Source organism: Nicotiana sylvestris, chromosome 11, assembly GCF_000393655.2.
Source record: "Nicotiana sylvestris chromosome 11, ASM39365v2, whole genome shotgun sequence".
Taxonomy (NCBI): Eukaryota; Viridiplantae; Streptophyta; class Magnoliopsida; order Solanales; family Solanaceae; genus Nicotiana; species Nicotiana sylvestris.
This window is the reverse complement of record NC_091067.1, coordinates 22,362,171-22,375,397: the sequence shown is the minus strand read 5'-3', so window position 1 is coordinate 22,375,397 and position 13,227 is coordinate 22,362,171. Positions and strand designations below refer to the sequence as shown.

Sequence of the window (13,227 nt, the reverse complement as noted above, 5' to 3'; positions counted from 1 at the left end):
AGTATTGATACCATAGCGCGTGAGTTGTCCGCGTAGCACGTGAGTTGACCATGCAGATCTAGGTATTGATATGGTAGCATGTGAGTTGTCCGTGCTTAGCGTTTGGGATTTGGGAGCCCCTCTGGAGTCTGTACATACCCTCAATGAGCGCAGAGTGCTGAGTGTATTGAGTGTTCAGCGTTGAGTGCTGAGTGATGGAGTGACATTACTGTGAGATTGCATCTACTTTTGCTGTTGCTGCATTTATCTGTTAATTTTATTTGTGACATTTACTGAGTTATAGAATTTACTTGTTTATTCCTATTATTTTTAAAATTGTGAAAAATAAATAATTGGACTGTTTTGCTTAGCTCGTCACTACTGCTCAGTTCCTTAGTTATTTCTGTTACTACTATGTCGATTGTACTCATACTACACCATGCACTTTATGTGCAGATCCAGGTAAGTTAGAGCGTGGCGATCGTTAAGTTCAGGCCGACTATCTGTGGAGATTGCAAGGTAGTTGCTAGTGTCCGCAGGACATTGTTACTCTTTTTGTCATTTCTTCTTTTGGACAATTAGACAGTATATATATCTTAGTTTACAGTTTTAGATGCTCATGACTTAGTGACACCCCGATGTTTGGGGCTTGTTTCCGTATTTTTGTATATTACATTTAGATTTAATTTAGTTTATGAAAAATTTAAATGTTGAAATGTTTTATTAATTTCTTATGATCGGTTTAGTAGTAATATTTTGGGAAGTAGGTTTGCCTTGTAATACGATATGCGCCATCACCACCATGGTTAGATTTTGGGTCATGACACTGAAGTTATTTAGCTCATTTCTAAAAATCTCAGCACTTAATAAGCTGAAGTTTTTTTTGCTGGATTCATTAATTTTGTCATACATGTTTTTCAAAAACATCAGTAGAAGATGCTAAAGTGATTTAGTTCATTTGTAAAAATTTCAGCACTTAATGAGCTAGAGTTTTTGTCCTGGATTCATTAATTTTGTCATACAACTTTTTAAAAACTTCAGCAAAAGATGCTGAAGTGATTTAGTTCATTTGTAAAAGCTTCAACACTAAATAAGCTAAAGTTTTTGTCTTACAGTCGACACTTTTGTTATGACTTTTAACCAAAACTTCAGCCTAAAAAGTAGAAGTTTTAACCAAAACTTCAGCAGCAAATGCTGAAGTTGTTTAGTTCATTTGTAAAAACTTCAGGACAAACCACCTACAAGTTTTCCTCCTGCACTATGTAATTTTCTCCTGCATGCTGAAGTTAAATTTAGTTTATGATTAAGTCTTATCCTACATTAATTAGCTTCTTCATGAGCTTTTTTTTGAAAACTTCACTATAAACAAGCTGAAATGTTCTAGTACATTTGCTCAAACTTCAGCTGCAATGTGCTTACATTTTTTATGAACTTCATAATTAAATTCTTCTGTTCAGTTTCCTAATACTTGACACTAAACATGCTTCTGCAGGATGAGTTCGATTTGCGTTGTTATTACTTTCAATGGGAGGTGGACTCTTGATTTCAAATACTTGGATCATGATACAAAACTTGTGCTGCTTAATGAACAAGTATCATTCAATACTTTCCTGAAGAAAATTAGTGAAGTTACAAATATTGATTCAAGCAGATATTCACTAAAGGTATGGTTTGATATCAAACTAAATACAAGCAAAGGAATATTTGTAACTTCAGATGAAGAACTCAGTACCTGTATACATGTGCTTACAACTGATTCAGCCTACAAGAATTGCCATTTTGTCATAAAAAAAAATACAACATTCAGAATCTGTAGCATTCAAACAATCGCTTCCATATATAATAGATTCAGAACTATATGTTGATTATCAACATGAACTAGGATAGCCAATACTGGAAGTAGACAACGAGCAACAACTTTCTAACGTTACAGCTGCTTCAGAATATATAATGCTGCAACAATTACCCGCTCCTCTAATAAATTCATACCAGTTTGTCGATGACCAAGAAGAAGAAGGACAACTAATAATGCAAATTGACAACAAACACACAATCCAACAAAGTTTTTTGTTACCTTCTACAATGATAAGCAACAACGAATATGAAGTAAACATGGAATTTATACTGATAATATCAGATACAATTGAAGAAATTGTTGAAACTTCTAGTGCTTCTAAGAAATCAAGAAAAAAGGTAAGGAGAAAGCTGAAAGAATCTCCACCATGTAAAATACCTAGACAGGATGCATTGCCCGAGGAAGTAAAAGTAGGATAAATTTTTGAGAACAAGCAAAACATGACTAAATTTTTCTGCAGTTTGGAGATAAACCAAAAAGTTGAATTCAATGTTGTTAGATCATGTTCAAAGAGATACGATCTGAAATGCATCATGGAGAAATGTGGTTGGAATGTACTTGTTGCCAGAATAAAAAATTCCACACTTTTCAGGGTGATAAAATATCATAACAACCATGAATGCTCGGTTGATGCAAGAAAATCAGATTAGAAACATGCTGTGATGACCCGGCCAGTCGTCTCATGAGTTACCACTCCATTTTCCCTATTTCTGCTTCTAATTGCTTTGTATTATGGTTCTATATGTGATCGGGTTGATTGGTGACGGTTCGGAAAGGGTTTGGTTAGATTTGAGACACTTAGTCTCTTTAGAGTGAGTTTAAGTTGGAAAAGACAATCGGATATTGAATTTTGTGTTAGAGGGCTCGGATGTGCATTATGATGGTTAGATTAGTTTCGTGAGGTGATTTGGGACTTAGGAGCGTGATCGGAATGACTTTTGAGGTTTATAGACGATTTAGGCTTGAATTGGCGAAGTTGATATTTTAGCGATTTCAAGTTGGCAGGTGAGATTTTGATATAGGGGTCAGAATGAAATTCTGAGAGTTGTAGTAGCTCCATCGTGTCATTTGAGATGTGTGTGCAAAATTTCAAGTCATTCCGATGTGGTTTGGTTGGGTTTTTGATCAAAAGCATATTTTTGAAGATTTTAGAATGTTTAGCTTGAATCCGATGTGTTTTGGGAGATTTGATGTTCTTTGAGGTGTTTTGATGATTGGAAAAAGTTTGAATAAGGTTTTAGGATATGTTGGTGCCTTTGGTTGAGGTCCCGAGGGCCTCTGTAGTGTTTCGGGTGGTCAATCGGATCATTTTGAAGTTAAGAAAAGTTGCAAAATTGCAGGTTCAGCTGTTGTAGGAATTCCTTCTCTACGATTGCGTAGGGGTTCCTGCGATCACATAGAAGCTTTTGAGGGGCAAACCATTTTGTTCTATGCATTCACAAAGGAGGAGATGCGATCGCATAGTGTGAGGAGCTGGGTCATCGCGAACGCGGGGAGGGGGTTGCGTTCGCATAGAGTTAAGTGGACTAGGGGTCTTGGATGCTATTTGTTCATTGCAAACGCGACAACGGGTCCACGATCGTATAGAGTAAAATGGCAAAGTATTGCGTTCGCATAGGCTTATTTGCGTTCACATATAGTAAATTTTGGGATCTGATTTTTTGTGCTTCGTGATCGCGAAGGTTTTCCCGCGATCGCGATGAAGAAAATTATGCCTGGGCAGAATGTTTTTAAGCTCGTCTTGTCCGCGAATGTGGGTCTATTTTACTCCATAGTTGGTCGCTTTTGGAGCTTTTTGAAGGAGATTGAAGAGGCATTCAAAGGGAAACGTTTGGTGGTAAGAATTTTGGACTTAAAACTCGATTCTATTGTGAAATCTACCTAATAAATCATGGAATTTCAGCCTAAAATTGAGGATTTAGGGCTTGCGATTAAGAGACTTTAAATGAGGATTTGAGGGGTCATTTGGACTCCGATTTATGTGTTCTTGATATGTATAGGCTCGTGGGGAGATAAGGATTTCGTTGATGAAATTTTATCGAGTTTTGAGACGTGGGCCCGGGGGTCGGGTTTGGCCAATTTCAGGATTTTTGATATTTTTCGATTATTTTCGCTTGGGCTTCGTTCCTTTAGCATAATTTGATGATGTGATTCTTCTTTTGAATAGATTCGACTCGAGTGGAGGCCAATTCGAGGGGCAAAGGCTTCACGGAGTAGTATTTTCACCGATTTGAGGTAAGTAACCATTGTAAATCTGAAACTGAGGGTACAAAACCCCAGTATTTGACTTGAATTGATAAATGCGGTGACGCACATACTAGGTGACGAGCGTGTGGGCATACACCAGTAGGGATTGTGACTTGGTCCGTCCCGTAGCGACTATTAATCCGCGTAATTGATTTGCAAATCTTATATTATTTTGTATTTCAGTCATTTATACTGTCTTATGGGCTGTATGCCATGTTTGGGTCCTTGTGCTGACCTGTAGAAACCCTTAGGGAATTTCGACTATTTTTCCTCGCTTTACTTGCTAGAAGTATATCCTCACTCTTGTTTCACCTGTTTAAATGATTTAAACTGATTTTATCACTCTACTCCTAATTGTGAGGACTGTTTGGGCTGAGTTCCCTAATTTCTATTGTTGTGCCCGAGAGGCTGTGAGGTTAATGACTGAGAGAGGTTGAGAACCTAATTGTGAGGATATTTGTACATATGGTAGTTATGGATCGGGCTGCACATTGCAGCGATATATATATATATATATATATTGGATCGGGCTGCGCGCTGCAGCGATATGACGCTTGGGTTGTAGGAGCCCCTCCGGAGTCTGTACACCCTTAGTGAGCATAGTCAACTATAAATTACGGACCAGGCTGCACGCCGCAACAATTACTATTATTTCGGTTATTATGAAATATTAAGGAGCCGAGTGCTGAGAGTGAGTACCAAGTGATGGGAGTTGAGTCACGAGTGACTGAGAGGCTGCCCGAGGGGCCATATTCTGAGTGATTACTTGACCGAGGGGCCCTGTTGTGATGTTTTCACTGATTTCACTCTCTTTTCTAATAAGCCCTAGTTGGATATATTTCTAAGTATTTGATTTCAAATGTTTTAAAACTGGAAATGTTGATTTTTTGACGAACTGATTTTAAACGGTAAAGTTGACCAGTTATTCTGTTGATTATTCAGTTATATGTTTTTGAACTGTTCGTCACTACTTTCAGTCCTTATTTACCTTAGGTACTTACTGAGTTGGCGCACTCACGTTACTCCCTGCACCATGTGTGCAGACCCAGGTGCTCGAGCGGCCTAGTGAGGGCCTTCAGCTGATTCAGCATTGTCAGAGATTTCGAGGTAGCTGCATGGCGTCCGCATCCCTATTTTCTCCCTCCTATCTTGTATCTTTTCGCATTTTCTAGATTATTGATGTAGTAGGTATTCAGACATGTATTAGAGGCTCTAGACTCATGACACCAGATTGTTGGGGCTGTGTAGTTTCCTGTTATCTTGACTTTCCGCATATCTTTTGTTGCTTAAAACATTTATAATGAATTTGGTATTTAAAACTTGTGTTAGAAAATGGCTTAATGTTAAAGGAAAAAAGGGGGTTGTGGTTAATTGATTAGTTGGCTTGCCTAGTAATGTGATAGGCGCCATCACGACGGGTATTTGGGGTCGTGACAATTTGGTATCAGAGCCTAGGTTACATAGGTCTCGCGAGTTATGAGCCAGTTTAGTAGAGTCTTGCGGACCGGTACAGAGACGTCTGTATTTATCCTCGAGAGGCTGCAGAACCTTTAGGAAAATTCTGCATATTCTTGAAATTCTTGTCGTGTGAACTTGTTGACCTGAATACTAAACTTCTGTTATTCCATTCTTTCACAGATGTTGAGGACACGTGCTACCAGGTGGGGTGGACGACCACCAGTTCCACCAATTGGGGCTACCAGAGGCCGAGGACGTGGTCAAGGTCGTGGTAGGGGTAGAGCAGCTAGGGCAGCACTTGCAAATTCACCAGGTGCCCCAGTTCAGTATCAGGTCCTAGTTGTGGATGCTACAGCAGCACCAGCCCAGGCACCAGCCATGCCTATTGTGATTCCAGGCCTTTAGGAGGCTTTAGCTCAGATCTTATCAGTGTGTACCGGTTTGGCTCAGGCGGTTTCAGTTACTATGGCCGCAACTACTTCTCAGTCCGGGAGAGGCACCCAGACTCCCGTTGCTCGCACACCTGAGTAGGTTGTGCAGGGACTCCAGACACCGGGGGCACCTCCAGCCCAGCTGATTGCACCAGCTCAAGCGTTTGTGGCACCAGTTATACCAGATGACTAGCAGCATCGACTTGAGAGGTTTGTTAGACTCCAGCCTCCGACATTCACCGGTGCAAAGGGCGAGGATGCCCAGAGTTTCTTGGATAAGTGCTAGAGGATGCTTTGTATAGAAGGGATTCTTGAGACCAGTGGTGTGGAATTTATTACCTTTCAGTTTCCTGGGGCTGCCTTCACTTGGTGGGAGGAGTATGAGAGGCCGTAGGCCTATTGGTGCAACGCCCCTTACTTGGCAGCAGTTCTCTGTTCTCTTTTTGGAGAAGTATGTGCCATAGTCTCGCCGAGAGGAGCTGTGCAGGCAGTTTAAGCAGTTGCGTCAGGGAGAGATGACTGTGATGCAGTATGAGATGTGGTTCTCTGGGTTAGCCCATCATGCAGTTTGGTTGGTTCCCACAGATCGAGAGAGGATTATGAGGTTTGTTAATGGTCTCACATATCAGCTTCGGATTCTCATCACTAGGGAGAGGGTGACAGGTGCTACTTTCAAGGAGGTTGTTGACATCGCCAGTGAGATTGAGTTGGTTCGCCGCCATGATCAAGAGGAGAGGGAGGCCAAGAGGCCTCGGGGATCTGGTAACTTTAGCAGTGCTCCTTCGAGGGGTCAGTTCCAGCAGGGTAGAGGCCGTCCTTTCAGACAGACTTATTCAGCTCACCCAGGGTATCGTGGGGCATCATCGGGGCATGGTTCCCACAATTCTAATTGGGTCCACTCATCACTCAGTGCCCTCCCAGCCCATAGTTCGTCCTGTGCTCCATCAGTGCAGAGTTCTTCCATGCCAGGTCCTTCTACTGGTCACTCTGGTGCCAGGGGTTCCCTTCAGTCCCCATCTCTAACATCAGAGAGTTGTTATGAGTGTGGAGAGTTTGGGCATATGAGGAGGCAATGTCCTCGTCTTCGTGATGGTCAGTCTCAACAGAGGGATCGGCCTTCGACTTCTGCTCCAGTTACTTCACCACCCACCAACCCAGCTAGGGGTAGAGGTCAGTTCGCTAGGGGCCACCCTATAGGGGGAGGTCGATCAGGTGGTGGTCAGGCTCATTTCTATGCTCTCCCGCGTAGATCAGATGTTGCAACTTCAGATGTCGTGATTTTAGGTATTGTTTCAGTCTGCCACAGAGATGCCTCTGTATTATTTGATCCTGGTTCCACCTTTTCTTATGTGTCATCATATTTTTCCTATTATCTGGATATGCCCTGTGAGTCTCTTGTTCCACCTGTTCATGTATCTACTCTAGTGGGCGATACTGTTGTTGTAGACTGTGTGTATCGGTCGTATGTGGTGACTATTAGGGGTCTGGAGACCCAAGCGGATCTTTTATTACTGTGTATGGTATATTTCGATATCATTTTGGGCATGGACTAGCTATCTCCGTGTCGTGCTATTTTGGATTGTCATGCCAAGACAGTCACATTGGCTATACCGGATGTGCCACAGATCGAGTGGCGAGGTGTGACTGATCATGTTCCCACTAGAGTGATCTTATTCTTGAAAGCCCAACAGATGGTTGGGAAGAGTTGTCTTTCGTATCTAGCCTTTGTAAGGGATGTCGGAGTTGAGACTCCAAGTATTGATTTTGTTCCAATTGTGAGGGATTTTCCCGATGTGTTTCCTGCTGACCTATTGGGCATGCCACCAGACAGGGACATTGATTTTGGTATTGACCTGGTGCCGGGCACTCAGCCCACTTCTATTCCATTATATCGTATGACACCAGCAGAGTTGAAGGAATTAAAAGCACAACTTCAGGAACTCCTTGATAAAGGGTTCATTCGGCCTAGTGTGCCACCTTGGGGTGCGCCAGTTCTATTTGTGAAGAAGAAGGATGGCACTATGAGAATGTACATTGATTATAGGCAATTGAACAAAGTAACAATTAAGAACAAGTATCCTTTGCCTCACATTGATGATTTATTCGACCATCTTCAGCGAGCGAGAGTGTTTTACAAGATTGATCTCCGTTCAGGTTATCACCAGTTGAAGATCAGGGACTCATATATTCTTAAGACAACTTTCAGGAACTGATATGGTCATTATGAGTTATTGGTGATGTCTTTTGGGCTGACCAATGCCCCAACAACGTTCATGCATTTGATGAACAGTGTGTTTCGACCTTATCTCGACTCGTTTGTCATAGTCTTCATTGACGATATCCTGGTGTATTCGCGTAGTCAGGAGGAGCACGCAGAGCATTTGAGAGTTGCATTGCAGAGATTGAGAAAGGAGAAGCTTTAGGCAAAATTCTCCAAGGGTGAGTTTTGGCTCAGTTCAGTGGCTTTCTTGGGGCATGTGGTGTCCAACGAGGGTATTCAGGTTGATCCGAAGAAGATAGAGGCGGTTCAAAGTTGGCCTAGACCGTCCTCAGCCACATAGATTCGCAACTTTCTTGGTTTGGCAGGTTATTATCGCCCGTTTGTTCAGGGATTCTCATCTATCACATCGCTCTTGACCAAGTTGACTTAGAAGGGTGCTTCATTTGTATGGTCGGACGAGTGTGAGGAGAGCTTTCAGAAGCTCAAGACAACTTTGACCACAACTCTAGTGCTAGTTTTGCCATCAGGTTCAGGTTCATATACCGTGTATTGTGATGCTTCGAGAGTTGGGATTGGTTGTGTGTTGATGCAGGAGGGTGGAGTTATTGCTTATGCTTCTTGTCAGTTGAAGCCCCGTGAGAAGAACTACCCCGTTCATGATTTGGAGCTGGCTGCCATTGTTCACGCATTGAAGATTTGGAGACATTACTTGTACGGCGTGTCTTGTAAGGTGTTTACTGATCATCACAGTATTCATCATTTGTTCAAGCAAAAGGATCTTAATTTGAGACAGCAGAGGTGGTTGGAGTTGCTTAAGGATTATGATATCACTATATTGTACCATCCCATAAAGGCCAATGTGGTGGCCGATGCCTTGAGCCGAAAGGCGGTGAGTATGGGGAGTTTGGCATATATTCCAATTGGGGAGAGACCTCTTGCAGTTGATGTTCAGGCTTTAGCCAATCGGTTCGTGAGATTAGATGTTTCGGAGCGTAGTCGGGTATTGGCTTGTGTGGTTTCTCAGTCTTTCTTATATGATCGCATCAGAGAGCGCCAGTATGATGATCCGCATTTGCTTGTCCTTAAGGACAAAGTTTAGCATGATGATTCCAGAGATGTGATCATCGGTGATGATGGGGTGTTGAAGATGTAGGGACAGATTTGTGTGCCCAATGTGGATGGGCTTCGGGAGTTGATTTTGGAGGAGCCCCATAGCTCGCGGTATTCCATTCATCCGGGTGCCACGAAGATGTATCAGGATTTGAGACAACACTATTGGTGGAGAAGAATGAAGAAAGACATTGTGGGATTTGTAGCTCGGTGTCTCAATTGTCAACAGGTGAAATCTGAGCATCAGAGACTGGGTGGCTTGTTACAGCAGATGGATATTCCCGAGTGAAAATGGGAGAGGACCACTATGGACTTTGTAGTTAGACTTCCACGGACTTTGAGGAAGTTTGATGCTGTTTGGGTGATTGTGGATTGGCTAACCAAGTCTGCCCACTTCATTCCTATGTGTACTACTTATTCTTTAGAGCGGTTGGCAGAGATCTATATTCGGGAGATTGTTCGTTTGCATGGTGTCCCAGTTTCCATTATTTCAAATAGGGGCACTCAGTTTACCTCGTAGTTTTGGAGGTCTGTGCAGCGAGAGTTGGGTACTCAGGTTGAGTTGAGCACAACTTTTCACCCTCAGATGGATTCGAGCGCACTATGATATTAGAGGACATGTTGCGTGCTTGTGTCATTGATTTCGGAGGGTCATGGGATCAGTTTCTACCGCTTGAAGAGTTTGCCTATAACAATAACTACCAGTCGAGTATTCAGATGGCTCCATATGAGGCTTTGTATGGGAGGCGGTGTAGATCTCCAGTTGGTTGGTTCGAGCCCGGTGAGGCTAGGCTATTGGGACAAATTTGGTGCAGGATGCTTTAGAGAAGGTGAAGGTGATTCAGGAGAGTCTTCATACAGCACAATCGAGGCAAAAGAGTTATGCTGACAAGAAGGTTCGAGATGTGTCCTACATGGTTGACGAGAAGGTTCTGTTGAAGGTTTCACCCATGAAGGGTGTTATGAGATTTGGGAAGAGAAGGAAATTGAGTCCGAGGTTCATTGGGCCTTTTGAGGTGATTCAGAGGATTGGGTAGGTGGCTTATGAGCTTGCTTTGCCACCCAGTTTGTCGAGTGTGCACCCGATATTCCATGTTTCTACGCTCTGGAAATACATTGGAGATCCGTCTCATGTTTTGGATTTCAGCATGGTCCAGTTGGATGATGATTTGACCTATGATGTGGAGCAGTAACTATTTTGGGTCATCAGGTTCAGAAGTTGAGGTCGAAGGATATAGCTTCAGTGAAAGTGTAGTGGAGAGGTCGACCCATGGAGGAGGCTACCTGGGAGACCGAGCGGGAGAGGTGGAGCAGATATCCTCACCTATTTGAGGCTTCAGGTTTGTTTCTTGACTCATTCGAGGACGAACGTTTGTTTAAGTTGGGGAGGATGTGATCACCTGGCCAGTCGTCTCATGAGTTACCGCTATGTTTCCCCCATTTATGCTTGTAATTGCTTTATATTATGGTTCTATATGTGATCGGGTTGATTGGTGAGGGTTCGGAAAGGGTTTGGTTAGATTTAAGACACTTAGCCTCTTTAGAGTGAGTTTAAGTTGGAAAAGTCAACCGTATGTCAACTTGTGTGTTAGAAGGATCAGATGTGAGTCCTGATGCTTCGGTTAGCTTCGGGATGTGATTTGGGACTTAGGAGCGTGATCAGAATGAGTTTTGGAGGTTTAGAGAAGATTTAGGCTTGAATTGGCGAAGTCGATATTTTGGAGATTTCCGGTTGGCAGGTGAGATTTTGATATGGGGGTCAGACTAGAATTTCGAGAGTTACAGTAGCCCTGTCGTGTCATTTGGGATGTGTGTGCAAAATTTCAAGTCATTCGGATGTGGTTTGGTTGGGTTTTTGATCAAAAACGTATTTTTGAAGATTTTAGAAAGTTTAGCTTGAATCCGATGTGTTTTGGGTGATTTGATGTTATTTGATGTGTTTTGCTGATTGGAACAAGTTTGAATAAGATTTTAGGATATGTTGGTGCCTTTGGTTGAGGTCCCGGGGGACTCGGGTGTGTTTCTGGTGGTCAATCGGATCATTTTGAAGTTAAGAAAAATTGCAAAATTGCAGGTTCACCTGTTGCAGAAATTCCTTCTCAGCGATCGCGTAGGGTTTCCTGCGATCGCATAGAAGCTTTTGAGAGACAGACCATTTTGTTCTATGCGTTCACGTAGAAGGAGATGTGATCGCATAGTGTGAGGAGCTGGGTCATCACGAACGTGGGGAGGTGGTCGCGTTCGCATATAGTTAAGTAGACCAGGGGTCTTGGATGCTATTTGTTCATTGCGAACACGGCAACGGGTCTGCGATCGCATAGAGTAAAAAGGCAGAGCATTGCGTTCGCATAGGCTTATTTGCGTTCACATAGAGTAAATTTTGGGAGCTGAGTTTTTGTGTGTCGTGACCGCAAAGGTTTTCCCATGATCACGATGAAGAAAATTATGCCTGGGCAGAATGTTTTTAAGCTCGTCTTATCCGCGAATGTGAGTCTATTTTCCTCTATAGTTGGTCGTTTTTGGAACGTTTTGAAGGATATTGAAGGGCAATTCAAGGGGAAACGTTTGGAGGTAAGAATTTTGGACTTAAAAATCGATTATATTGTTAAATTTACCTAATAAATTATGGAATCTAAGCCTAAAATTGAGGAAAAAGGGATTGAGATTAAGAGACTTTAAATGAGGATTTGAGGGGTCATTTGGACTCCGATTTATGTGTTCTTGATCTTTATAGACTCGTGGTGAGATAAGGATTTCGTTGATGTAAATTTTATCGAGTTTCGAGACGTGGGACCAGGGGTCGGGTTTGGCCAATTTCGGGATTTTTTGTATTTTTCGATTGTTTTCGCTTGGGCTTCATTCCCTTAGCATATTTTGATGTCGTGATTCTGATTTTGAATAGATTCGACGCGAGTGGAGGCCAATTTGAGGGGAAAAGGCTTCAAGGAGTAGTATTTTCACCGATTTGAGGTAAGTAACCATTGTAAATCTGAAACTGAGGGTACAAAACCCCAGTATTTGACTTGAATTGATAAATGCGGTGACGCACATACTAGGTGACGAGCGTGTGGGCATACACCAGTAGGGATTGTGACTTGGTCCGTCCCGTAGCGACTATTAATCCGCGTAATTGATTTGGAAATCTTATATTATTTTGTATTTCAGTCATTTATACTGTCTTATGGGCTGTATGCCATGTTTGGGTCCTTGTGCTGACCTGTAGAAACCCTTAGGGAATTTCGACTATTTTTCCTCGCTTTACTTGCTAGAAGTATATCCTCACTCTTGTTTCACCTGTTTAAATGATTTAAACTGATTTTATCACTCTACTCCTAATTGTGAGGACTGTTTGGGCTGAGTTCCCTAATTTCTATTGTTGTGCCCGAGAGGCTGTGAGGTTAATGACTGAGAGAGGTTGAGAACCTAATTGTGAGGATATTTGTATATATGTGAGTTATGGATCGGGCTGCACAGCGCAACGATACTTATATGGATCGGGCTACACATCGCAACAATATATATTGGATCGGGCTGCGTGCTGCAGCGATATGACGCTTGTGTTGTAGGAGCCCCTCCGGAGTCTGTACACCCCCAGTGAGCATAGTCGACTATAAATTACAGACGGTGCTGCACGCTGCAACGGTTACTATGATTTCGGTTATTATGAAATATTAAGGAGTCGAGTGCTAAGAGTAGGTACCGAGTGACGAGAGTTGAGTTAGGAGTGACTGAGAGGCTGCCCGAGAGGGCCATATTCTGAGTGATTCTTTGCCCGAGGGGCCCTGTTGTGATGTTTTCACTTATTTCACTCTCCTTTCTAATAAGCCTCAGTTGGATATATTGCTAATATTTGATTTTAAATATTTTAAAACTGGAAATGTTGATTTTTTGACGAACTAATTTTAACGGTAAAGTTGACCAGTTAT

General features: G+C 42.4%; 1 protein-coding gene across 1 annotated transcript; it reads left to right on the top strand.

Moving 5' to 3' along the window:
* The first annotated feature begins 6,485 nt into the window (after window positions 1–6,485).
* Window positions 6,486–8,393, top strand: LOC138880813 (uncharacterized). Its single transcript, XM_070160992.1, has 3 exons — window positions 6,486–7,286; window positions 7,524–7,924; window positions 8,330–8,393. Exons 1-3 carry the CDS (start codon window positions 6,486–6,488, stop codon window positions 8,391–8,393), a joined length of 1,266 nt encoding a protein of 421 aa, XP_070017093.1.
* Window positions 8,394–13,227: the final 4,834 nt, after the last annotated feature.